Consider the following 22,087-nt stretch of genomic DNA (forward strand, 5'->3'; position numbering starts at 1 on the left):
ACCTGGGAGAGTTTATTATCCAAGGGGCACGATGATTGAGTATTAGTACTAGAGCAGCTGTTGTAACACAAGAGGTTGAATGTAAATGGTACAATAGCAAATAGTCCAAATAGTAAGCTCAGGGCCTGTACAAGTGTAGGCGCTGATATGCTGGCCCTGCTGCACCCAGAAGGTAGTCAGTGTCCATGTCGCCCTGGTACTGCCTGGATCTTGTCGTATTGGGGTAGCCGCTTTCGACCCTGTCAGGCACGATCCTTCTCAAGTTGCGAATGAGACTTGCCGTTGTTTTCGACAGCAAGCTGGTCCCGTAGAAGATGGAATTCGTGGGGCTGCTCCATCTGCTTCCCTGCCTGACTCCGATATTACAGACTCCGTAGGTCATGTCCGGTGCGCCACCAGAGTGGCACGCTCCGGAAGCCAAACAGCCATCTCGGACCTACCCCGCCCCCGACCTCCATTCTGGGGTAAGCATGATCAAGGGAGCCCGAAACAAGGGTCTTGAGTCTGGGGTTGCGGAGCTCCCTAACACAGAGTTGGTCTAGAGCATATCCCCTGTCAACCACATTGAAACATGGTCACAGGAACAAGCACGAGTCCTTAAAACAACAGCCAATTCTTCCTCTTCTTGCTAATACCTCGAAGCATTGTGATTTCATATTGCCTTAATTCTTTTTGCCATGGCTAAGCACACAACCGCTTACAACAGGCTGGTCACAGTTGCTGTTGCATTTGGCTCACTTGTATGTCAATACAGTTTCTACCGGAGTGGGATGCTAACTCACCTATAGACATATGGCTACTGCTCTTCAGTCATCGGGAGCACGATCGGACAACCAGGATGGTACAGTTTCTTTGACCTGCCTAAGCAGGGCGAGGCGGGCTACAGTACCAAGACTACCCAAGCCATCTCGACCGCAAACGGAATCTACAGCGCAGGCGGCGCAATTGGCACACTCTTCATCATGTGGGCTGCGACTGCCCTTGGAAGGAAGAGGTCTATTCAGATTGGAGGGGCCTTTGCCTTGGTGGGAGGAGCCCTGCAGGGTGGTGCAGCCAACTTGGGGTGAGGGTTACCCATCTGCTGGCATCGTCTCTACAGTATAAAGCAGATGACTAACCCAGTATCTTCAGGATGTTTCAAGCAGGACGCATCTTGGCAGGCATCGGTATCGGCATCCTCGTCACGGTCTGCCCTATGTACATGAGCGAGCTCGCACCACACGATAAACGAGGGTGGCTTGTGGGCCACCACGCCATCTTTCTTGTCTTCGGCTACATGCTCTCAGGCTGGCTTGGGTACGCCTGCTACTTCGCCACATCACGCATGCCAGACTTTGCTTGGCGATTTCCATTGTGTATGCAGTGCCTCGCCCCCCTCGTTCTGTTGGTGGCCTCTGTCTGGATACCTGAGTCTCCACGCTGGCTCTTGCAGAGGGGTCGAGTCGAAGATGCGTGGGCGGTTGTACGTAACTTGCGAAAGTCCCCAGAGGATCCCGACGACTTGGTGGCTCGAGAAGAGATCTATCAGATTAAGGAGCAGATTGCCCTGGACGCCGCAAAGCTCGATGCGCTGGGTTGCGGGCCTTGGATGGCTGTGATCAAGAAGAAGAGCTACCGCAAACGCATGGTGATAGGCTTCCTCACTCAATGGGGTGCCGAATTTGCTGGCCCTCTCATTATTGTAAGTTCTTGACTATGGCTTGAACTATTCCTAACTCTTCCAGAACAATTACTCCGTCATTCTTTATACGAACCTTGGTCAAACTGGGTCTATGCCTCTCCTACTCTCTGCCCTCTGGCTTACCACCGCCGGCATCATCTATAACCCGCTGGGCGCCTGGCTTCACGACAAGGTCAACTCACGTCGGTGGATGTTCATGGCAGGCCTCTTTGGCTGTCTGATTACCACAAGCGGCCTTGCTGCCTGTATCGCTGATTTTGCCGGAACCTCGAATAAGGCGGGTAATGCGGCTGGGGTCTTCTTCGTCTTTCTCTACCTAGCATTCCAGGGGTAAGTTATACTCTTCTAAACCAGCGCTTTCCGACTTCTGACTAGTCCATTTTAGAACCCTTTGCGATACAACCATGTACATCTACGTGGCAGAAATCTTTCCCACAGAGATCCGCCCAATCGGTATGGGATTCTCCCTCTTTGGCCAATTCACTAGCACCATCATTCTGCTCCAGACAGCCCCCATCGGGTTTGTCCATGTTGGTTGGAAATACTACCTGGTAATTATTGTTTGGTGTATTTTCTTTATCCCCATCGTTTACTTGTATTTTCCCGAGACCGCCAAGTTGTCTCTGGAGGAGATTTCAGCCCGATTCGGCGATGATGTCGCTGTCCACGTCAACGACGTTCCGGATGAGCAACGTAAGGACCTTGATGAGTTTCTCGGTAAGTTGGACGTTGCCCATATGGAGAGTTCTGGAAAAGAGAGCAAAGCCGGGGCCTAAGTCAAGGCTGCAGCTTGATTGGGCCCAAGAGGGTGATGGGGTGAGCTGGATAAGGAGTGAGAAATCGACGGTGTCAAGTTGTTAAATATGCGCCAAGTCAAATTTAGTCTAATAAACATCAGTCATTCAGTTCCAGTCCCTACGTTATTAAAACCTAGAGTATAGATTACGGTATTTCACGGTATTGGGTTTTGATGCCGTCTTGTATTGATTACTGTATCTTTTGCTTCTGTGGCTGATGGCCTCGTATGGACTGATCATCAAAGAAAATAAAAAACCTAGGTCGGTCGACGGAAGGGATTGCTTGAGTCTCGCAGGGTTGGTGAGAGACACTCTTGTCCGATGCCACTTGGCGCCGAACATAAGATGCGACCCAGTTTCTCCCATGGTGTGGAAGAGTGTTATCTTTGGGATTAATGTCACCTGCTCGATGCGAGTTATTAATCTCCCCTCAGTTGCTCATATTGGCTGCCTCTTGTGCTTGGCATTTGTACGAGTGGCCTTTTATCCATCTCAGAAGGAGCTTTGTTGAGGCTATCACGGCATCATTCATGATGATTGCAAACCTTACTAGATTATTATTGTACTATCAAACCTCGGGTATAAGCTTCAGTTGTGTTATGACTGTGTTATTTCGCTTGGATTGCTCAGAAGCTAACCCCTTTCCTCCAGCCTTTGACAGAGCGGAGTTCATCTCCCCTCGACCGATGCGGTCCCGGAGCACCCCGCAGATGTGGCACGCTCCAGTCGCCGCGGCCAATTGAGTTGCAGAGACCAAAGTCGGCAGATGGCACATGACTCCCCGCGGCCTGTCCATCCAAATGCATGCCCCCTCCCCAAGAAGATGGCGAGCGGGGCGTGTGCTTGGACTCTGTTGGCTTGGGGTGCTTTATTTTTGCGCTATTGAGGTGGTAAGACGCCGGCCCCGAAAAAAGTATAGAAGGTCCTGTCGTGTTCAAGGCACAAGGCTTGTTCATTCGTGTAACTTGGATCTCGGGTCTCCCACAGTACTCAACATGGGCTCTCTAATCTCTTCTGAGTATGATTCGCCGCACTACAAAGACTACGACAGCCTTCCGGACCCTCGAAGAGTCTGGACCGGAGCGCCAGGCTCACGCGAAGAAGGTCTTGGCCGTCTTGTGCTCCTCACACCGGAAGTGGTTACCAAAGCGGCAGCCACATGCATCAAGACAGGTCGGCGTACATCCTTGAACTGGGAACTGACGAAACTCGATATTGCCAACTTCAATCGAGCTCCAGCCCAGCACCACATCGTCTCACTCTTGAATGGCGCTGCATATGACGATGTCTATATCTTCAACCCGCAGCAGTCATCCCAATGGGATGGGCTCCGCCATTTTTCGGCCCCGGTCCCTACTGAATCAGATCCCAAACGTCGCCTGTTCTACGGTGGCGTGACGTCGGGCGAGATTCAAGACAGGAATAACACCCGCATAGGGATTCAACACTGGGCCAAGGAGGGGATTTGTGGTCGTGGCGTCTTGCTGGATTATGTTGAATACGCCGTGCGTCATTCGATAACATACACGACATTTTCGAGCCATGCTATACCCCTTCATGTTCTTCTTGACATTGCAAAGGAGCAAGATGTAAAATTCCGTCGGGGAGATATCCTGTTTGTCAGGATAGGAGTCATCAAGGAGTGGGATCAGCAGATGACTCCAGCTGACAAGCTTGCATACGCCCAGACCTCGAACCCTCAACATGCCGGCCTGGAAGGCACTGAGGAGATGTTGAGATGGGTTTGGAATCAAGGCTTCTCGGCAGTAGCCAGTGACGCCATCTCCTTCGAGGTGTATCCACCGCAACCGTCTTACAAACGAAGGGGGACGGATGTTCCAGTGCCAGGGTTATTCATGCACGAATACTTGATTGCAGGATGGGGAATGCCAGTTGGCGAGCTCTTTGATTTGGAAGCTCTCAGCCGTATTTGTAAGGAAGAGAAGAGATGGGAGTTTTTTGTTACATCGGCGCCTCTTAACATGCCTGGAGGTGTAAGCAGTCCTCCCAATTGTATAGCCATATTCTAAATACCACCGAACTTGTTAACCCACGACATCACCTTGCACAAATGTCGTCCTCAGACTAGAACCCTTTTGCTTCCAACACTTGGAAAATTCTGGTGAATTTACCAGCCAACCCCCAGCATTTCAACTTCTGTAGCATCTCTTGGGCGTCGTGACTGATAGCGGGGACGCAACTGTCGGAACCAATATCTTGAACAGACCCAAAGCTCGCCGGCCCTCCTGCTTGGATCCATTTCACCACGACTCTTCTTTGAGATAGATGATGATCGTGGAGATCGAGCCGGACACTATGACTATACTCACTCGGCAACACAGTTCTATGGGGCCCGTAGGTCGAGTACGCAATAATGAAGATATAGCCCATGAAGACTCGCATGATCTCGCAAGGGGCAGAAACGAGGTACTCATTCGCAATCGCAACAATCTGAGTCGCGTGCCAGCACAGCCTTCTTGCTGTCTTGGGATCTCTGGCAAATGCCAACTTGAGACGCGCGCGGGCGACCTCAATTCCGTTATGTTGCTGTGGTGCCGAAGAAACGAGATTGCGCACGATATAGATTACGAGGTCAAGGACACCATTCGCGGCACAGAGATGCGAGTAGTGACAAAGGAGGCTCGCGATGCTGTTGACATTGTAAGTTTTGTAGGTCCTGCGAGAGCATCCACTTACTTGTAGCTAATCAGGTCACTAGTTGTCGAAGGTGCAGCCAGAGCATCAACCATATTATTCAAGCTCTTCAGAAGCGACTTCTTTGTATCTCGGTGTGCGCTTATAATGGAGCCAAGGCCGCAGTATTCGGGCATCGCGACAACTTCCAGCTGCCAGAGGTCCCACAGTAAGCGCCCCATGACCTGTGAACAAAGCCTCTTCGCCCAGGACCCCAAGAATGAGGGGGTTTGTTCTCCGGCTAGTGCTAACTTGAGTACCAAAGATAAACTTGGCCTCGAGCTACCGGGCCCTAGGCGAGACATGAGGGCAAACCAGGCTTGTGCTGAGGTAGCGTTCCATATGGACTCGGGGCACGGCAAAAGAGAAGGCAGCTCGCTCAAGTCAACGACACCTCGGCGACTTGTGAGAGTACAAAGGCTGCAATCGTACTCGAATGCTGCCCAGGCTGCCCTACGCCCTGATTCTCTCATGATCCAATTTTTCCACTCATGGGTAAGAACTTGATCGTCCTCAGAAATGGGAATATTTTCCCCTCTCTCGTCCAAGCTGACAGCAGAACGAGGCTTCAACAGGCCCATGCCCCGTAGGCCACCTATCAAGATACCACGAGATCTGTCTGCACTCTGATAGAGTTGCCTGTTGCCTGAACCTAGAGAGTAGATTTGGTGGAGGCAGAGAGCATTGAGGTATGAAACATCGCCATAGTTTGTAGCATCCGAAGCGCCCTTGAAAGGTAAGCGTCAAACAGCTTGCGTGAGTTAGGAAAGCATACCATCCAGGTAATCATAGTAGAACATATCTCGCCCAGGGCCCAGGACAGCTCAGCATCTGACTCTCTATCCGAAAGCAGTGCACCAATACACGCCATGGCTGTCAGGAGGGCAGATGGACACGAAGACATGGCCCAAGTGGGTTTATGGAGAATCGCCTGCACATCATGGAACCGATCGAAGTAGGAATCGACCAGGCGCTGTAGATCGCCGAATGCTTGGACCGCGTGGGTATCCCGTAGATTCGCAAGCTGCGGGAGGGGACTCTCCGACAGGATACGTATGAAGCCGTCCACGAGTGTTATCTGAGCGGGCTGGTTCGCTCGCCAACGGCCGCTCAAAACGTCACGAAGAGGGGGGAGTCGATACCGATGCGGCATTGAGTCATGCGCTTGATCGAATGGCCATGAAGTAGTAGATAGTTGGAGGTTTGGCGATCGTGTGGCTGGAATATTCCGTGTTGTTTCTGCATGAGTGCGCACATGCTGGGTCCTATCATCAACACCATGATTACTAGTCCCTTCTGTCTCGTGGTCTCGTTGGTCCATGTTCGAGGACCAGGATTCCGGGATGTAGAGATTATTCAAGGTGTCTAGTTGAAGGTTTTGAGAACCATTATCTATGTCGAAACTCAGCCAGTCGAGGCCACCGGTCCGATAATTGGGCTGCATTAAAGACATGTAAGAGGGGGATATGGCAAAGCCTTCCGTCAAGCCCCCGTCACCCATATCTGTCAGCAAGGCATCAATGGGTTGTGATGTATCAATACTTGAGGAAATAGCCGAGTTCTCGTGAAGGCCGTTGAAAGTACCAACCCCACAAGATTGACTCGAAGTATGAGCATCATCGGTTTGGCGTATCAAGGATGAGCTCGGTGAGGACAGAGATTCTGGCAGAGCCTCCCCTAAAGCGCCATCCAGGTCACTTATATGCGCAAAAGATGGGGGCCATGAACTCCTGTGAGTAGGTGTCGGTTCGTCGTATTGGCCGGGCGCCTGCTCAGCATCAGGAAGCACGTCGGGCCCTTCACCGCCAGCATCGCAACCATCAAGCACAAAGCCATCGAACTCCTCTGGCGAGGGGTACTCGCAGCTAGTACAGGATCGGATGCAACCTTTGCACGGCCTGGTACGCTCACACTTCAGCTTTTTTTCAACACATCGAAAGCATGACTTCTGAGCTGAGCGCTTCGTCTGTCCTTTTATGTGATGGGTAGAGCGCAAGTGTCGTAGCAAGACGTCGCGTCTGCTGAAAGTCTTTTGGCACCGGGGGCAAGGAATGAAGTCCTTGTGGGATGCCGTCAGGTGGGTGAGCTGATGCCGACTGAGATGACTCGGACGCGTGAACCTCCTGGGGCATTCTGGACATGGAAGCAGTCTCTGCGGAAACGTATCAGCACGGCAGGCGATGTTTAGAATAGGCTTACTTGGGGTTTTCCGGTTGACCTTGATTCAGCCATGACGTTGTTTATTGCACATAACTTCAAGGCCGAAAAGTCACGGTAGATCAAGGGTTAAAATGAGAGAGAGAAAGACGACAAAAGGCCGACGTCTGGGGTTTTAGCGTTATGTCGGAGGAAACGCGGGGTAGAGTCACGTGTTACTTACTTAGGTATTATTATAATCAAATAGTTGAAAGTTTACTAAGAGCTAACTTGCTAGTAGTGACTCTTATTAATTTATAAATTCTTAATATTAGCTTTAAAAAAAAATCAGCTGAAGCTTCCTTTAATATATTAAAAAGCTATAACTAGTAAATACCTTTATTACGCGGCTTTGTTTAGTCCCGCAGAATAATGGGTTCATAAAGGAATCCTTTGTCTTTAACCATAGTTACCCTTAGACCTAATGTTAATGTTAGTAGGCTTTAGTCATGATATAACTATTTTGCCTAGGTATCTGATGGACCACACATTCACTGAGCTGAGGTGTCCAAGGTTGATTGTACCAAAGCTTCAAGTTGAAAAAAATCTGAGCTTGCAACTCTCCATGCCCAGAGCTGATTTGGCAGTATCCCTCACATTTGCAAGCTCCCAATCAGGTTGCAGAAATGGGGTGGCCTGGCCCTCATGCATATCGTAACCCTTAACATTGAGCCAGTTACTGATCTTGGTTATTAGTCTTCTAGGGAAACAAGTACATCCAAGGAATAATAACGAAAGAAAAACATGCAACACTTTCTCCAGGCAACTGTGGCTACGTCGTTGAATTTTGCAGCCATTTCTCAGACTCAAAATTGCACAGAGACGATCACATCAAACCTAGCCTACGGAAACGCATTTGTTTCGACTCAATGCAAAAGTCAGAAATTGCCTTGGTTTAGAGGCAATTGCGTCTCATCCACGCCATCCATCGCCCAAGTCCCTTCGAGGATTGATATACGTTATCGCCTTCCCGGGAAAAGAGAACACTGCGGCGAACTATGGCCATCCCGGAGAAAACCCCTACGCGGCAGCGCCTTCATGTGCGTGCTAACCCAGACCCAAACGGCACCGTTGATCAATCGCTGATGGGTATATGTCAAATGGGTGTGTGTCAGCTTACGAGTATATGTTCTCTTATATGTCGCTTATGCATGTCAGATTAAAGGATCCGACGCTTGTGATCATTTGGCGGAGACGAGAATCCCAAAGCACGGCTCAAATAACCCCTCGGCCTGGTCCTCTTTTCCTGTCAACTGTCTTCTGTCCCAGTCATCCCATCAAGGGCCGGGCTTCAACTATAACAAAGAACACAATATCTTTCCTGTCAAGTTTCTAAAAACCGACCGTCTCCATCACACAGAACAGACAGAATGTTCACCCCAAATCCCATCATCGAACACTTCAATACGGATGCCGCAGTTTACGAATCTCGCACAGGTGGCTGCACGCGTGAGCTGGCGGAGCATTGTATTGGTCTCGCCGAGAACATCAAGCCCATAGATGACAAATCGATAATCCTCGACAATGCCTGCGGCACCGGCATCGTCATTGACACACTCCTCCAGTCTAGATCCGGCTCGGCTGTTCAGCCAGAAATTCATGCTGTCGATGGCGCCGAGAACATGGTTCGCATCACGGCAGAGAGGATTCCTTCTGGCACCAAAGCCCACACCGCGACAATGATGGGAGAGGAGCTAGCCTTCCCTGACGGCACCTTCAGCCACTCGTTTACCAACATGGGCTTGATGTTCTTCACCGACCCGGCCAAAGGAGCCAGGGAGATCTGGCGCACGTTGCAGCCCGGCGGGGTTGCCGTAGTCACCACCTGGACGGCACCCCGAAACGTCGACGTTATCCGCGAAGTGCAGATGCAGATCAAGCCCGAGGACCCGCCTTTCCAGGTCCCAGTATCGCCTGAATGGCTGAAAACAGAACATACAGTCGGCTTGCTAGACCAAGCCGGGTTCCGGGACATTCAGGCCAGTGAGGTCGAGGTCCACTTCGGCGCAGAAACAGCCGAGGTTGTGGCGGACATCTTGATGAAGGGGATGGGCGCGATGGTGTTTGCCGCATGGACGGATACCGAGAGGAAGAAGGCGAGCGAGTTCATAGTGGATGCTGTGAACAAGGTCGCGGTAACTTTCACGAGAGGAGACGGTCAAGGTGTTGGGATACAGCTCAGGGCAGGTATTATTATTGGACGAAAGGAGTGATCCATACAAAACGTTGCCGTGGGCGAGTAAGCCCGAGATGGCTTCGGCCTAACCTGCCGTGGAAGACAAGGGAGGTCCACCAAGCCAAACTGTTCGGGATTACTCTCCACATTTAGCTTCGGGGGCGACAACGCGTGCATAACAAGTATCTCTCAGGCAATAAATACTTTCATGGTACTATTTCTTCTCCATTGATGCACCAACGTGCCGGTGTTTAACATCCGACATCTGATTATCACCTCCTTCTTTGCTTCCCATCATCCACCAAAGTCTCTCTAAGCCCTTTCACCATACTCCTATCAATCTCCTTCGCAATCATGGCTCCACATTCGAACACCGACATCGAATCTCCAACAACTGATCGCCTATCGTCAGAGAAGAAGCGTTGGGTCCCCCATGCCAAAGAGGGCAAGACGGCTCTCGAAGCCCTTTCCCAGGGCATGACCCTGGCGGGCATTCCCAAGTTTCCCTCCTACCACGAAGAGCGAACCCATATCCTTGAGCACATGGCCTCTGCCTTTCGCATCTTCGCTCGCAAGGGTTTCGCCGAGGGCATGGCTGGCCACATATCTGTTCGAGATCCCGAGAATCCTCACACTTTCTGGACCAATCCACTCGGCCGTCCATGGCCATTGATGCTGGCCTCCGACATGGTCCTTGTCGACTACGATGGCAAAGCTGTGGGGGGCAACATGAGTCGACCTTCCAATGCGGCAGGCTTTCTTATCCACAGCGCCCTTCACAAAGCGAGACCCGATGTCAATGCTGCTTGCCATGCGCATACGGTTTATGGAAAGGCTTGGTCAACTTTCGGCAGGCCGCTAGAGATGATCAACCAAGATGCGTGTGTCTTCTACGACAAGGCACAGGCAGTCTACGAGGATTTTGGGGGTGTCGTCTTTGACGAAGACGAAGGAAAGAGACTCGCCGAGGCACTCGGGCCAGAGGGCAAGGTCATGACACTCACAAACCATGGTCTCTTGACAGTTGGCCAAACGGTTGACGAGGCAGCCTACCTATTCACGCTGATGGAGAAGAGCTGCCAGATCCAATTGCTCGCGGAAGCTGCTGCCGCAAACGGCATTCCTAAGCGAATCATCGACGACGATGTCGCTGCCTACACGTTCAAGATGACTTCGAGTGCAGAGAGCTTGTACTGCGAGTTTCAGCCCGACTTTGAGGTTGAGGACGCTTTGAGTAATGGAGCATTCCGCAAATGAATAAGAGGTAGATTTCGCGTATCCAGTTTGACATTAGTTGAGAGAACATTCATGCATATCGAGCAAGGAGGAACGAGTGCATCATTTTGGCATTCATAACCACCAACTCAACATATCCATCCAAGGCAAAATCCCGTCTCATGTGAGAACCAATGCCAACTGTCTGTCTCTGACCATGTCCATCCAGGTCATATTCTCATTCCCCTTTTGTCTGCGAAGCGCCCAGAAATCTTGTAAAAACTCGGCGGCAAAGCCGAAATTTTCCATCCCGCTCGACCTTGAACAATCTTGCAGGCGCTTGTAGAAGCGAGCCTGTAGATCAGGATCGACGGCTTCCGCCCCGGCGATGAAACCTGGCCAGACGATACCACAGTTGACCAGCGAAAAGTTGCGCTGTTCTTGTTCAAACGCCTCAAGATTTGCGATTGTCTTTTCCACAAATGGTTGTAGGAGGAAAGGGTGTAACTGGCGGACGCGTCGATAGAAGAAGATCAAGACTGCGCAGTGGAAGGCTGTGATGAGATGGGACATGATGGCGCGGTTGGCAAAGGCGGCAATTGGATCGTCTGAGTCTCCTTCAGTGTCGTCGTTGTAGTTGTTCCATGAGCAGATCTCGCCCTCCAGAGCTGCGCAGCGGTGCTCAAGCTCCGTAGTCATGGAGAGCTCGGAGAATCGTCTTCTGTGCATCGAAATTTGGTTCGCCAGGAACGTGGCGCGCGAGATGAAGGACAAGAGGTCTTGGGGGAAACCATAGATTTCCTTGAAAAAGGCGGGGTTCTCCTGGTTCTCGAGTCCTCCAAAGAGCCCAAACTCGAAGGCCATGCCGCACGACTCATCAAGATCTCTCCCCAAGCACAAGCTATGTGTTCGCAACGATGGGAACAGCATACTCTCTGGAGCGTGCGATAAGCTTGCAAGGGGCTGCTTCTCGGGGGGGTACATGTAGGTGCTCTCCTCAATGACTCGAAGAAACAAGTAGATGGAGTGAAGGAGCTTGACCTTCCTCGACTTGTTCACCTTGGGTGCTCCGCGAAGACTGATGAATAGTTCGGCGTTGAGCAGATATGAACGGGCTTCCTCTTGTTGACCAGTGACGACCTATTTCATGTAAGCTTGATGCGAGAAGGCCGGGGCATAAGAGGACTGACAGAAATGGTGACCATTGTCAAGATGGCCATGAGAATATCTTTGTACTTTGAACTCTTCTCACCTGCCAGCTCCGTCTCGCAGGTCCATTCCAGTTCCTTTCTTGCTCCACGGCGAAAGCCCTCTCCAACGTTGCGCCAGTATGTTGTACTATCTTTTTGTTGGCGGTGGATGTTGTCCCAATTGAAGGCACTGACAGCCAACACTGCATAGAAGAGCGACGTGTGGGCGTGCTTGGTCCTTTTGAATACGCTCAGCTCTGATAGAGCGGAGAGGGCGCGTGGAAAGTGTAGGATAGACCAAGGAGATTTGCGAACGCGAAGGGGAGAGAAGAGCTTTCCCATCTGGGACTTGTAATGTTCAAGAAGGAAGTGTGCATGGGACGAAACAGATGTATCAAGGGAGAACGTGAAATCATAGCTGACGTGCAAGTCCCAAGGAGAGAGACTTGCTGTTTGGGAAATAGGGATGGGCGACGCCCTAGGTATCATGGAAAAGGACGACAAGTCCACGCCAAGGTCGTCCGAGTTATCAACACCAAGGAGAATATCATCCAGCGCCGAGATGTTCCCGGTTTCGAGGAGAGCAGTCTCAGGCCATGAGCATGGGTTGGATGCGCTGGGAATGTCTACATTGACGATATCCTGCAGGCCGTGAGAGGAAAGTGGTTCAGGTAGTACCACCGTATGATCCGGGTGCACATAAATGGGTTCAGCTGCTGCTTCAGAAGTCGGTTCACCATCATTGGCCGAAAAGACCAAGAATGGACCGTCCGGTGGCAGTTCACATTTCTGACTCTCGCAGCCGGAGTCGAGGGCACTCAGAACTTGATCGATTTCATCCTCATCGATCACCTCTTGCATGTGCCTGGACATGGCCGCCCGCTCCGACTCTTGTAGGATCTGTCAGCATGGTGGTGGCCCCAAACGAATAGGTGCACCTCATCCATACATACCAGTAAAGAGTATGCGACGACTGTGCCCGTCGTCATTCTGCTTGACATCACTTTGAGGCCCAGTCCCATCGGGCGAAAAATGCACAAACCGGATCTTGGCTTCATAGCCGCCGCAGACGAGCCGTGATCGCTGGCATTGGCGACAGATTGGATGGGTCTCATCACACTTGACCTTGCGGGTTCTGCATGTCAAGCAGCCCCCGAAGGAGCGGATTCGAGGGCCTGTCTTGAGTTTCCGCGTGCGTTGCATCCCGATTTCCCTTTCCCCAGCAAAGATTCTGGGGAAGATTACGATATCGGGATGCCTTGCAGTATTAAGATTCCTCGCTCCACACTCGCCAATTACCTGATGATAAGCGGAATGATAACTGCGGGGTTTTGTTGAATGCGGGTGTGGGCTCCCATGCCCAGGAAGAGCTAGGCGAGGTTCGCTAAGACTTGCCGTCGACGGGCTAAGCCAATGACATGGCTGATAATGACTCGTGTGATAAGCATTGACGAGGTGTTGATGTGACGTACCTCTTGAGACTGGCTCGGTGTTACTTACCACCAGACTAGGATTCAGTCCTCACCACTAATCGGAACCGATGCCGGAAGTACAACCAAACATCACAGGCCAAATGGCATGCGTATATAACGTCGAGAGACTCTTCAGAATAGGTCTCGCTCATCACAACCAGCCTTGTTGTTTGCGTATTTATCTACACCCTCACGGTTCCTTAATTCGCAATGACGGGCGTTCAAAACACGGTAATGGAGAAGACGAACGTCGACTTCAAGAATGACGACTTCAACGACCTTGAATCGTCTTCTGTCAATGCTGCAGATCCCAGCAACAGCGTTGTCATAGACCCGGAAGCTGAGCGTTCATATGGTAAGATTTGATGAGGTCATTCCATGTCGCCTATTCCCCAAAAGCTCACTGGAAATTTATAGTCAAGAAATTGGACATGTTCCTCTTGCCCTTCCTCTCTCTCATGTACTTCTTCAACGCCGTCGACCGCTCCAACCTGGGCAACGCAAAGACAGACGGTTTGGAAGAGGACCTCAACTTCAAGGGCAACGAGTACAGCCTTCTCATCCTGCTCTTCTACATCCCCTTTGGCACCCTGGATCTCCCACTCAACCTGCTCACCAAGAAGTTCTCTGCAAAGTGGGTTTTGCCTACGTTGATGGTCGGTTGGGGTGGCATTGCCACCGTGCAGATTGCTTGCAAGAACTTCGCCGGTATTCTTGTCCTGCGCCTGATTCTCGGCGCATGCGAGGCTGGTTTCTTCGCTGGTGTCGTCTTCTACTTCACCTTGTTCTACCGTCGTTCTGAGCTGGGTTTCCGGATCGCCATCTTCTTCGGCAGCGCCCTGCTGGCGGCTGCCTTTAGTGGTGCCATATCCTACGGTGTCTTCCAGATCGAGGGAACCAAACTCCAGGGCTGGCAGTGGCTGATGCTTATCGAAGGCGTTTTGACCGTTATCGTCGGTGCTATCTCCTTCTTCTGGCTGCCTGCTTCCCCAGCCACGGCGTGGTTCTTGAACGACCGGGAGAAGGCTGCAGCTCGCGCCCGAACCCTCCGTGATGGCTCGAATGCGGTCGAGACAAAGTTTTCCTGGAAGGAGTGTTTCTCCACGTGGAAGGACTGGAAGTTTGGTCTGTGGTGCATCATCAACTTCACGTACCCTGTCGCCTTTGCAACTACATCCAACTTCCTGCCACAGATCGTTCAGCGACTGGGATACTCAGTCATCAAGACTAACTTGTATACGGTTGCACCCAACGCTGTTGGGTTCGTCGTGCTCCTAGTCGTGGCCAAGTCTTCCGATTACTTCCACGAGCGAACATTCCACGTCTTCGGGGCATTGGCCACGTCACTAGTCGGCATGATCATACTCATCACCATCGACGTCCTGAACCACCGGGCTGTGGCTTACTTTGCCTGCTTCCTCATGGCTTCCGGCTCCTACATTCCTTCTTGCCTTATCCAGTCGTGGCACAACAACAACAACCTGAATGAGAGCAGCCGAGCCGCAACGACCGGTCTGCTTGTCGGCCTGGGCAACTTTGCAGGAATCATGTCGGCTGCTACATTCCGCACCGAGTACGCGCCCAAGTATATCCCTACTCTGATCCTCACCTGCTGCTGCAATGTCATTGCCATGACCGGAATCGTGATTCTGGGTGGATGGATGAAGATGGAGAATCACAGGAGGAACAAGGTGCAAGGTGTGAATCTTCGGGCTCAGGATGTCGATACTTCGGAGCTTCCTGACGGAGAAAAGTCTCCTAAGTTCCGATTCTTCACTTAGAGGCCAGGAACAATCCAGAATAACTATTCGGTCATATGGGGGCATTGTCGGAGACAACCACTAGCTTGCAATAATTGGTCAGTATCAAACAGCATCTCGATCAAGTAGTAAGGCAATTATTTTATGTGTACCATTTGGTGCGGCTTTGAATCCTTGCCCCCAAATACGGATCAAACCCTTGAGTGCACTTCTGCAGAAATCGCCAGGCCCAAAAGCCTAACAAATTCATTGCCAAACTACAACACATGTGCGCCAGTTTCTTGAATGGCATTGTACTTGTTGTGTGAGAATGTAGAGGATTGCAATGGCAAGATCTGAAAAGTACGTGGTTCTACGTGGGTATACTGAGGCTTGTTTTCTAAGGTCTAAGTGTTGCCGCCCGCACCTCTTGAGGTTGCTGTGGCTGTGTAAGGATGTGGCTAAACAAAGGACGCCACCAATGACGTCAATAGCTCTCAATGCCCTTGGGCCACAGAGTAGAGGCGAATCGAGCTAGTCGGGGCACTCACGAATGTAACTGCTCATGCTCTCATTCAGAAAATACCTCCAGTCTCTTATACACGAAGGTCGACTCTCATATAAATGGAACTTTTCATTCTTCTTTCAGGGTCTTTTCTAATATCCCAAGTTGTCCAAATGACTAAACCGTATGTCCATACCTGCCTACCCTGTACACAAATTGATGAGAAGCATTACTCCCTCAGTTTTCCAGCAACAACAAACCAGTGGACCGTCGACTTGATGTCTTGCCCTTGATTACAATGAGGAACTGGTCCCATGGATCGGATACATGTTTCTCAGATGAGGCTTCGTTCAGCACAGGGTTCCATCTCCAGGAACTACCCTGCTCTTCCACCGGAGTCGATAGCTCCTCATTTGTCAACACTTGGACATCCCGGAGTGGAGCAGAAGGATCATCGGACCTCACCTCTAAGGGAGACTCGGAGGACCTCAAACTCTCCATCTTGACTCTTTCTCATGTCCTACTGCGGTAGACTCAATCCGAGTCTACGCCACTATGGACCGTGATAGAACTTGGAAGATAGATAAGACCGAGTCCATAATCCACAGACATTTTCAAGACGTGGAATGTCAATTCAAGCATCCCAGTGGTTAGTTCTACCGACTCTAATCAGGCATGTTTATTCTCATGCAACTCGCCAGTTACAGCAAGTCACAGCTTATCATCCTCGCTAAGAGAAAAAGGAAAGTCTTTTCTGGTGTGATCCCAATGGGCCAATCATAACGAGGGCGGAAATTCGCTAGCGTTCGGAGTCTCGCGAGAATCCTTGTCTCGGTCGCTAGTACATTTAAGGCAAGCTAGCGCTCTCCCCATCAGAGTGCAGCTACACTTATTGGATCAGTCAACCTCGATCAGAGGCTGGATGGCAGTGCCTTACTTTAACGCCATCACGTCCGAATCTGCGCTCAGGACTCGCTGTGTGATAGAGGACCCTCCAAGTTTCCCGAAGCTTCCCGATCTTCCCGCCAGCAAATGGGGACGACACCATCTACTCGCATGTAGCGTTGTTCGACGCCGAGCACAGAACCACTCTCTTCTACATCGGAAGACATGCGATATCCGCCGGTAATCCAAAATTTCTTGGACGGCCCAAGCAAAGGCCACCGAGGACAAACTGAGCATTTTCTCATCCACCACCAATCTAGCTGTGTAAAAAACAGTAAATGAGATGAAATCCCTATACTACAGGATCGGGACAGAGTCTTGTCTCTAAAATATTATTTTCTAGGCTACAAGGACGAGCTTGGCACACCTTTCATTCCACCGAGCTCCTCTCCTAGCACCTCGCCATCAACACTCACTGACGTTGCATCGAGCAGCACATACAACATCCGGGCCCAATTGTCGCTGGTGTTAACCCATTGATGCATAGTTCCCCTTTGAACCAGAACGTCGCCCACTTTGAGGATACGACTTTCGCCCGAATCCAGCAAGCAAGCCATCTCGCCCACAAGGACAATGGCATAGTCGCAGCTCACGGTCCGGTGCATTGGTGACGATGACCGGGGCGAGTAGTCGACGTACCGCAGCACTGAGCCACCTTTTTTGACCAGTCCGCCCATTTTTCGGTGCTGGTCCGCGTGTATGAAGTCAGAGAGATCCTCGTTCTCGGTTAACCTGACGGGTGTGGACATTGTCGTGTATGCCAGACCGAACCCAGCAGGTTCTGCCTGGGAGCCCACACGCCAGAAGGGGACGGACTCTGGTAGTTGACGAGAGAAGATTGCGTTGCCTTTGGCATCATGAGTAGTAATGAAGCGGCTTGGCTCAGGTAGTGCGGTTGCACGGGCGTGTTCCGAGGCTGTCATTGTGTACCCATGCACAAAGCTGTTAAGGAATTACTAAAGTAAAAACGAGTCTGGGTTGTTTGGTCTGACTTGAAGGGATATGAACTGCACTAGAGATTGGTAACTGAAATTTATCCCAATCATGAAAGTCGGGGTTGTCTTGGGTTCGGCCCGATCAAGTCACGGGATGTTAGCCACAGGTCACTAACTCAGTAAAGGTCGGGCCGAGTCACGTCTCCTCAACCTGGACATACCTAGGTACCCAGAATGCCCCCCGATATCACTATCTCGGTAGTACTTTCGGTATTTTCTCAACATTTAATAGGTCTTCCTCGGACTTTCAGTTGCCAAGCCTAGAGCATTAGCTACCGGGCTTTTCTGTTGCTATATCAAGACATCTGAAAATCCTAGTATTGTCGTGCCGTCATCGGAAGCAGACAGACCACCTACGTCGCTTTTGTCCACTCAAATAGACACTATGGTGCCTTGGCCAATTCCGATTCCTCCCCGCAGCCCTTTTACTCTTGCGAATCTGCCTTATGGTGTTTTCAGCATAACAGCCAAGGTGAGCTTGTATTCACTCGCTAGTCGTTGCGGCTGGATTGCTACTACGTTGCAGGATGAGAAGCATGTTGGTGTTGCTATCGGAGACTTCATCATTGATCTTTCTACTCTCGAGCGTTGTTGTTTGGATGAGATGATCATTAAAAGTCTCAAGCATTGGAGCAAGGATCCCCTCTTCCAAGACGGTGACCTTGCCAAATTTGCCAGCATGCCGGCTGTGACAAGGAGAGAATGGCGAGAAACCCTAATTAGTTGGCTAAATGACCCCAAGTCGCCTCTGTTCGACAATACTGCGCGGAACGCGGCCATTTTCGTTGCTATGCAGGATGCTATCATGCATCTCCCGTTCGTCATTCGCGCTTTTACGGATTTCATGTGTGCAGATGTTCACATCGAAAATGTGAGCGGCCAACCACCATTGTACCCGTGCACAGTTCTCTAATCTTTCCTTTGACCAGTGTAGTAGGCTTGCCGGTGTGTCGGCACCATCGAGCTATTACTGTATGCCTCTTGGTTACAACGGCAGAGCCTCTTCTGTGGTGGTCGCTGGCGAGCCAATCCACCGACCAAAAGGGATGCTCAGGGATCAACCAGATTCGACATTGTTGTATCAACTGAGTCGGATGATGGACTTCGAAGCCGAGATAGGCATATTTGTTGGCAAACATCTTCCTACCGGCAAAACTATCACCGCTGATCAGGCTGATGACTACATTTTCGGATTCGTTTCACTGAATGACTGGTCTGCAAGAGATATTCAGTTTGCAGAAATGGTACCTCTTGGGCCCCTCCATGGCAAAGCGTTTGCCACGAGCATATCACCTTGGGTCGTACCATTCGAGGCGCTGAAAGAGCATCGTTGCTCATCTACCGTAGTGGATCTGCGGGATGGAGGCATGGCTGGTGTACCGCATTTGTCCCACCAAAATGCAGAGTCTACATGGGATCTTGAACTTGAAGTATCTGTGTTGAGTAAGTACTAAACGGAGTCACCTTGGCCTGGGGGGAGCTAATGGTTTTCAGGACCAACTTCTAAAGGTGACACTCCACTCTTGACTTCTCGCAGTAGCCTATGCGACCTTCGTTGGTCTCCCGGCCAGATGCTGGCGCATCTCTCCTCATCCGGCTGCGGCCTAAATATAGGAGAACTTGTTGGCACAGGCACTGTATCATCGCCTGTAGGTGCCCTTCACGTTTGGGATTTGGTATATGTTCCGATTCTGACGTTGCTTTTACAATAGAATGATTCTCCTTCTCATCGCACCTTAGGGTGCTTACTGGAACTGACTGAGGGGGGAAAGAAGGCAGCTGGTATTCATCAACATGAGTCGCTTCTTTACCTACAAGATGGAGACGAAGTAGTACTAGATGTTTGGAATGCCGCGAGGACGGTAGGGTTTGGACGGTTGAGGACTCGGCTGCTGGGTCCTAGAGAAAATACCGATTGATGATTATTTTTAACTGCAACAATCTGGAGTCTCTGGAGCATATGCTCGCTTGTCCTAACTTTAAAACGGGTCTCTTCTCAGCTCGGTTTACGTTAATGCTAGCTAGCATTGAGGCCAGAAAAGCAAGTCCAAACGGTCATCATGGCTCCTAACTCCTCCTTCTCCTGTTTATCATTATTTAGTGCTACAACTGATATGTATTGAATATACTCATCAGTAATATGGTTCATGGCTATTTGGAATTTCTATAGTGTATTTTGGCTGATTCTTGTCCTATTTGTTAGAATTTCAGCAAGTTTTATGGGATTAGAACAAAATAGACACGAGTAGCACCATTGCGGCAGAACTCTCTGCCCGTGGCAGGACAGGTTCAAAGAAGAAGAAGAATAATAATAATAATTGTAGCTACATACGCACTTCTGACTATCGTCTTAAGTGCTTGTCCGTCTCTTCCGTATAACAGCACGACTAACATTGCGCAATCTAATACGCCTTGAGCCATCCAATAGATGACATAACCTTACGGATGCGACCGTTTACAAAGTACAACGGGATAGAAAGAGAGCCAAGGGCGAAAAGAACACCGCCAAACAAGACATACGTCTCCTGGAAACCTAGAGACGTGATCCAAGAGCCAAAAGAGTGGCTGTAGCCGAAAGAAACAGCATTCCTGCCTCCACAAACCAGAACGATCGCTGCACCTGACCTATGAGGAAGTAGTTCTCCAAGCCAGACGCCAGTAACAGCCGAGATGGCGCAGAAGCCGAAGTAGAAGAGAGCAAAAGCAGCGTGTATCCCAACCCAGCTGTATTTAGCAGGGTCTGCACCCACCACTCCATACACGATCATGCCAAGAAAGGCCACAATCGAGGGGAGGAGAAAATTGGGGAGGACATGCTCAGGTTCACGCAGTCCACCATTGCGGCGGGTCAGATATCGGCTGATGGGCTCTGTCATTTCTCCATAGGCAAGGCCAAACAGCGCTCCGATCGTGGCTCCTGCCTGGACCGTTCCGACTGTGGATGGAGAAAAGTCCCAAGGCTCCATCTCGAGACGTTGGCTATAGGTGAGGCTGAGCACAACGAGGCCGCCAAATATCATGCTGTTGAGGAGGAGTGCCCAAAGTGTTCCCGGCACAAGAATACACAAAAAGATATCTCTGCATGCACCAAAAAAGCGCACCACAGGCGAGGACTGGATAGAAAAAGGTGCCAATTGCCGCATATATGAAAAGGACGTTGGGGCCGGGTCCAAGCCGTCATGGTCGATATCGAAACCAGCATCGCGGGCAGCTTCGGCCGTAGCAAAGGTTCTGTGCGTACCGTACGCATCGGTAGCGTGAATTCTCCCCATGAGCGCCGCGGCGGGACGGATAAAGAGTGTTTCGGGTACCGCCACGACAATGATGACGAGGGAAAACGCTGCCCATGCGGTCCAGAACCAGTAGCTCACGCGCCAATCGCCATCGGCGTGGTCAACGATGAAAGGTACAGCGATCAATAGCAGCGAGGATCCAACTGCCGTAAGAGCCCAGTAGGAGACTAGGCGCGAGCTACGTTTGTTGAGGAACGACAGGTCAAGGACGATGATGGGGAGCTTCCGTTGGTTAGCTAAAAGTCTCATACAGCAGAATTACTGTCTATAGAATGACCAGAATACATACCAAACAGTCAGAAACTCCAGCCGTGAGTCCCTGTAAGCAACGGGCCCCAAGATGAGACTCGAAGGATTGCGACTTTGCTGCCCAGATAACGGATCCTAGCAAGGCGATGTTGCTAAGAATGAAGGCTAGACGCCGACCGAATGCCATCGACAAAGGAACGAAGAAGAAGTTTCCCATGCCCATGCACAGCGAAGGATAGCTGGCGAGGTCGGTAATGCGCTCTGGATCAAACGTCTATGTTCACGAGGTGTTAGTAGACGTGTCTGCGTAGACGCAGTATCATTGGCTTACCCCGTGGGTCTTTATCTTGTATTCTGCGATAAGCTTGCCAAAGAACAGCGGAGTTGACTGTATGACGCCAAATCCCGTGATGCCGTATACGCAGACAGCGGTGATGATGAGACGCTGGCGCCAGACTCCAAAGTTGAGAGGGTCGTTGGGATCGGATGAGGGTACGGGTAGCTTCCGGGCATGGCCATCCTCTTCGTAGAGAAGGACGCCACGACATTGAGCCTCGGCGTCTTCGATCATGACCGCCTTGCCCACTGCTTCGGTTGTCGCCTTGTTGCCCATGATGCTGATGAATGCGGAAAGTGGAGCGCGCTTAGGCTAGAAGGATCTATAGTACAGAACTGGGACGGAGATCTAGGTTGATAAAGAAAGCATTGCTAGCATGATATTTAACTACACGTACCGACAAACAAGGCGTGTGCGTTAAGTTGTAGCTGCCGCCTGGGGTTTGCCGTCTTTCCCCCAGACTCTTCCCCAGACTGTTCCCCAGACTGCAACCCCAGTAACCACAGCCGAGCTTCCCCGCAGGTTCGGACCGAACGTTCGGCCTCCACATGATTCACCTGATCTACCTCTGGCTGTCTTTGCTGGTATTTAAGCTATCGCTTG

At 50.8% G+C, this 22,087-nt stretch overlaps 9 protein-coding genes across 9 annotated transcripts; 5 read left to right on the forward strand and 4 right to left on the reverse strand.

The window, feature by feature from the left end:
* Window positions 1–677: 677 nt before the first annotated feature.
* NCS57_01281800 (MFS domain-containing protein) lies at window positions 678–2,457 on the forward strand (the record flags this gene model as incomplete). The annotated part of the gene is made up of 5 exons (XM_053062477.1): window positions 678–740; window positions 789–1,063; window positions 1,132–1,681; window positions 1,725–2,011; window positions 2,067–2,457. The coding sequence occupies 5 exons, from the start codon at window positions 678–680 to the stop codon at window positions 2,455–2,457; spliced, it is 1,566 nt and encodes a 521-aa protein (XP_052907372.1).
* Window positions 2,458–3,473: 1,016 nt separating this feature from the next.
* On the forward strand, window positions 3,474–4,508 carry NCS57_01281900 (uncharacterized protein; the record flags this gene model as incomplete). Its single annotated transcript, XM_053062478.1, has 1 exon — window positions 3,474–4,508. One exon carries the CDS (start codon window positions 3,474–3,476, stop codon window positions 4,506–4,508), a length of 1,035 nt encoding a protein of 344 aa, XP_052907373.1.
* A 55-nt stretch (window positions 4,509–4,563) lies between these two features.
* NCS57_01282000 (Fungal-trans domain-containing protein) lies at window positions 4,564–6,175 on the reverse strand (the record flags this gene model as incomplete). The annotated part of the gene is made up of 3 exons (XM_053062479.1): window positions 5,948–6,175; window positions 5,176–5,900; window positions 4,564–5,128 (listed from the first exon to the last, which is right to left on the reverse strand). The coding sequence occupies exons 1-3, from the start codon at window positions 6,074–6,076 to the stop codon at window positions 4,564–4,566; spliced, it is 1,419 nt and encodes a 472-aa protein (XP_052907374.1). The 5' UTR covers window positions 6,077–6,175.
* Window positions 6,176–8,738: 2,563 nt separating this feature from the next.
* On the forward strand, window positions 8,739–9,581 carry NCS57_01282100 (Methyltransf-25 domain-containing protein; the record flags this gene model as incomplete). Its single annotated transcript, XM_053062480.1, has 1 exon — window positions 8,739–9,581. The coding sequence occupies one exon, from the start codon at window positions 8,739–8,741 to the stop codon at window positions 9,579–9,581; it is 843 nt and encodes a 280-aa protein (XP_052907375.1).
* A 317-nt stretch (window positions 9,582–9,898) lies between these two features.
* On the forward strand, window positions 9,899–10,801 carry NCS57_01282200 (Aldolase-II domain-containing protein; the record flags this gene model as incomplete). The annotated part of the gene is made up of 1 exon (XM_053062481.1): window positions 9,899–10,801. The coding sequence occupies one exon, from the start codon at window positions 9,899–9,901 to the stop codon at window positions 10,799–10,801; it is 903 nt and encodes a 300-aa protein (XP_052907376.1).
* A 138-nt stretch (window positions 10,802–10,939) lies between these two features.
* NCS57_01282300 (Zn(2)-C6 fungal-type domain-containing protein) lies at window positions 10,940–13,152 on the reverse strand (the record flags this gene model as incomplete). The annotated part of the gene is made up of 3 exons (XM_053062482.1): window positions 10,940–11,899; window positions 11,950–12,839; window positions 12,903–13,152. 3 exons carry the CDS (start codon window positions 13,150–13,152, stop codon window positions 10,940–10,942), a joined length of 2,100 nt encoding a protein of 699 aa, XP_052907377.1.
* A 479-nt stretch (window positions 13,153–13,631) lies between these two features.
* NCS57_01282400 (MFS domain-containing protein) lies at window positions 13,632–15,202 on the forward strand (the record flags this gene model as incomplete). The annotated part of the gene is made up of 2 exons (XM_053062483.1): window positions 13,632–13,776; window positions 13,839–15,202. 2 exons carry the CDS (start codon window positions 13,632–13,634, stop codon window positions 15,200–15,202), a joined length of 1,509 nt encoding a protein of 502 aa, XP_052907378.1.
* Window positions 15,203–16,954: 1,752 nt separating this feature from the next.
* NCS57_01282500 (uncharacterized protein) lies at window positions 16,955–17,533 on the reverse strand (the record flags this gene model as incomplete). Its single annotated transcript, XM_053062484.1, has 1 exon — window positions 16,955–17,533. The coding sequence occupies one exon, from the start codon at window positions 17,531–17,533 to the stop codon at window positions 16,955–16,957; it is 579 nt and encodes a 192-aa protein (XP_052907379.1).
* A 2,474-nt stretch (window positions 17,534–20,007) lies between these two features.
* On the reverse strand, window positions 20,008–21,760 carry NCS57_01282600 (Mfs general substrate transporter; the record flags this gene model as incomplete). The annotated part of the gene is made up of 3 exons (XM_053062485.1): window positions 20,008–21,120; window positions 21,188–21,421; window positions 21,479–21,760. The coding sequence occupies 3 exons, from the start codon at window positions 21,758–21,760 to the stop codon at window positions 20,008–20,010; spliced, it is 1,629 nt and encodes a 542-aa protein (XP_052907380.1).
* Between the last annotated feature and the right edge of the window lie 327 nt (window positions 21,761–22,087).

Source organism: Fusarium keratoplasticum, chromosome 11, assembly GCF_025433545.1.
Source record: "Fusarium keratoplasticum isolate Fu6.1 chromosome 11, whole genome shotgun sequence".
Taxonomy (NCBI): domain Eukaryota; kingdom Fungi; phylum Ascomycota; class Sordariomycetes; order Hypocreales; family Nectriaceae; genus Fusarium; species Fusarium keratoplasticum.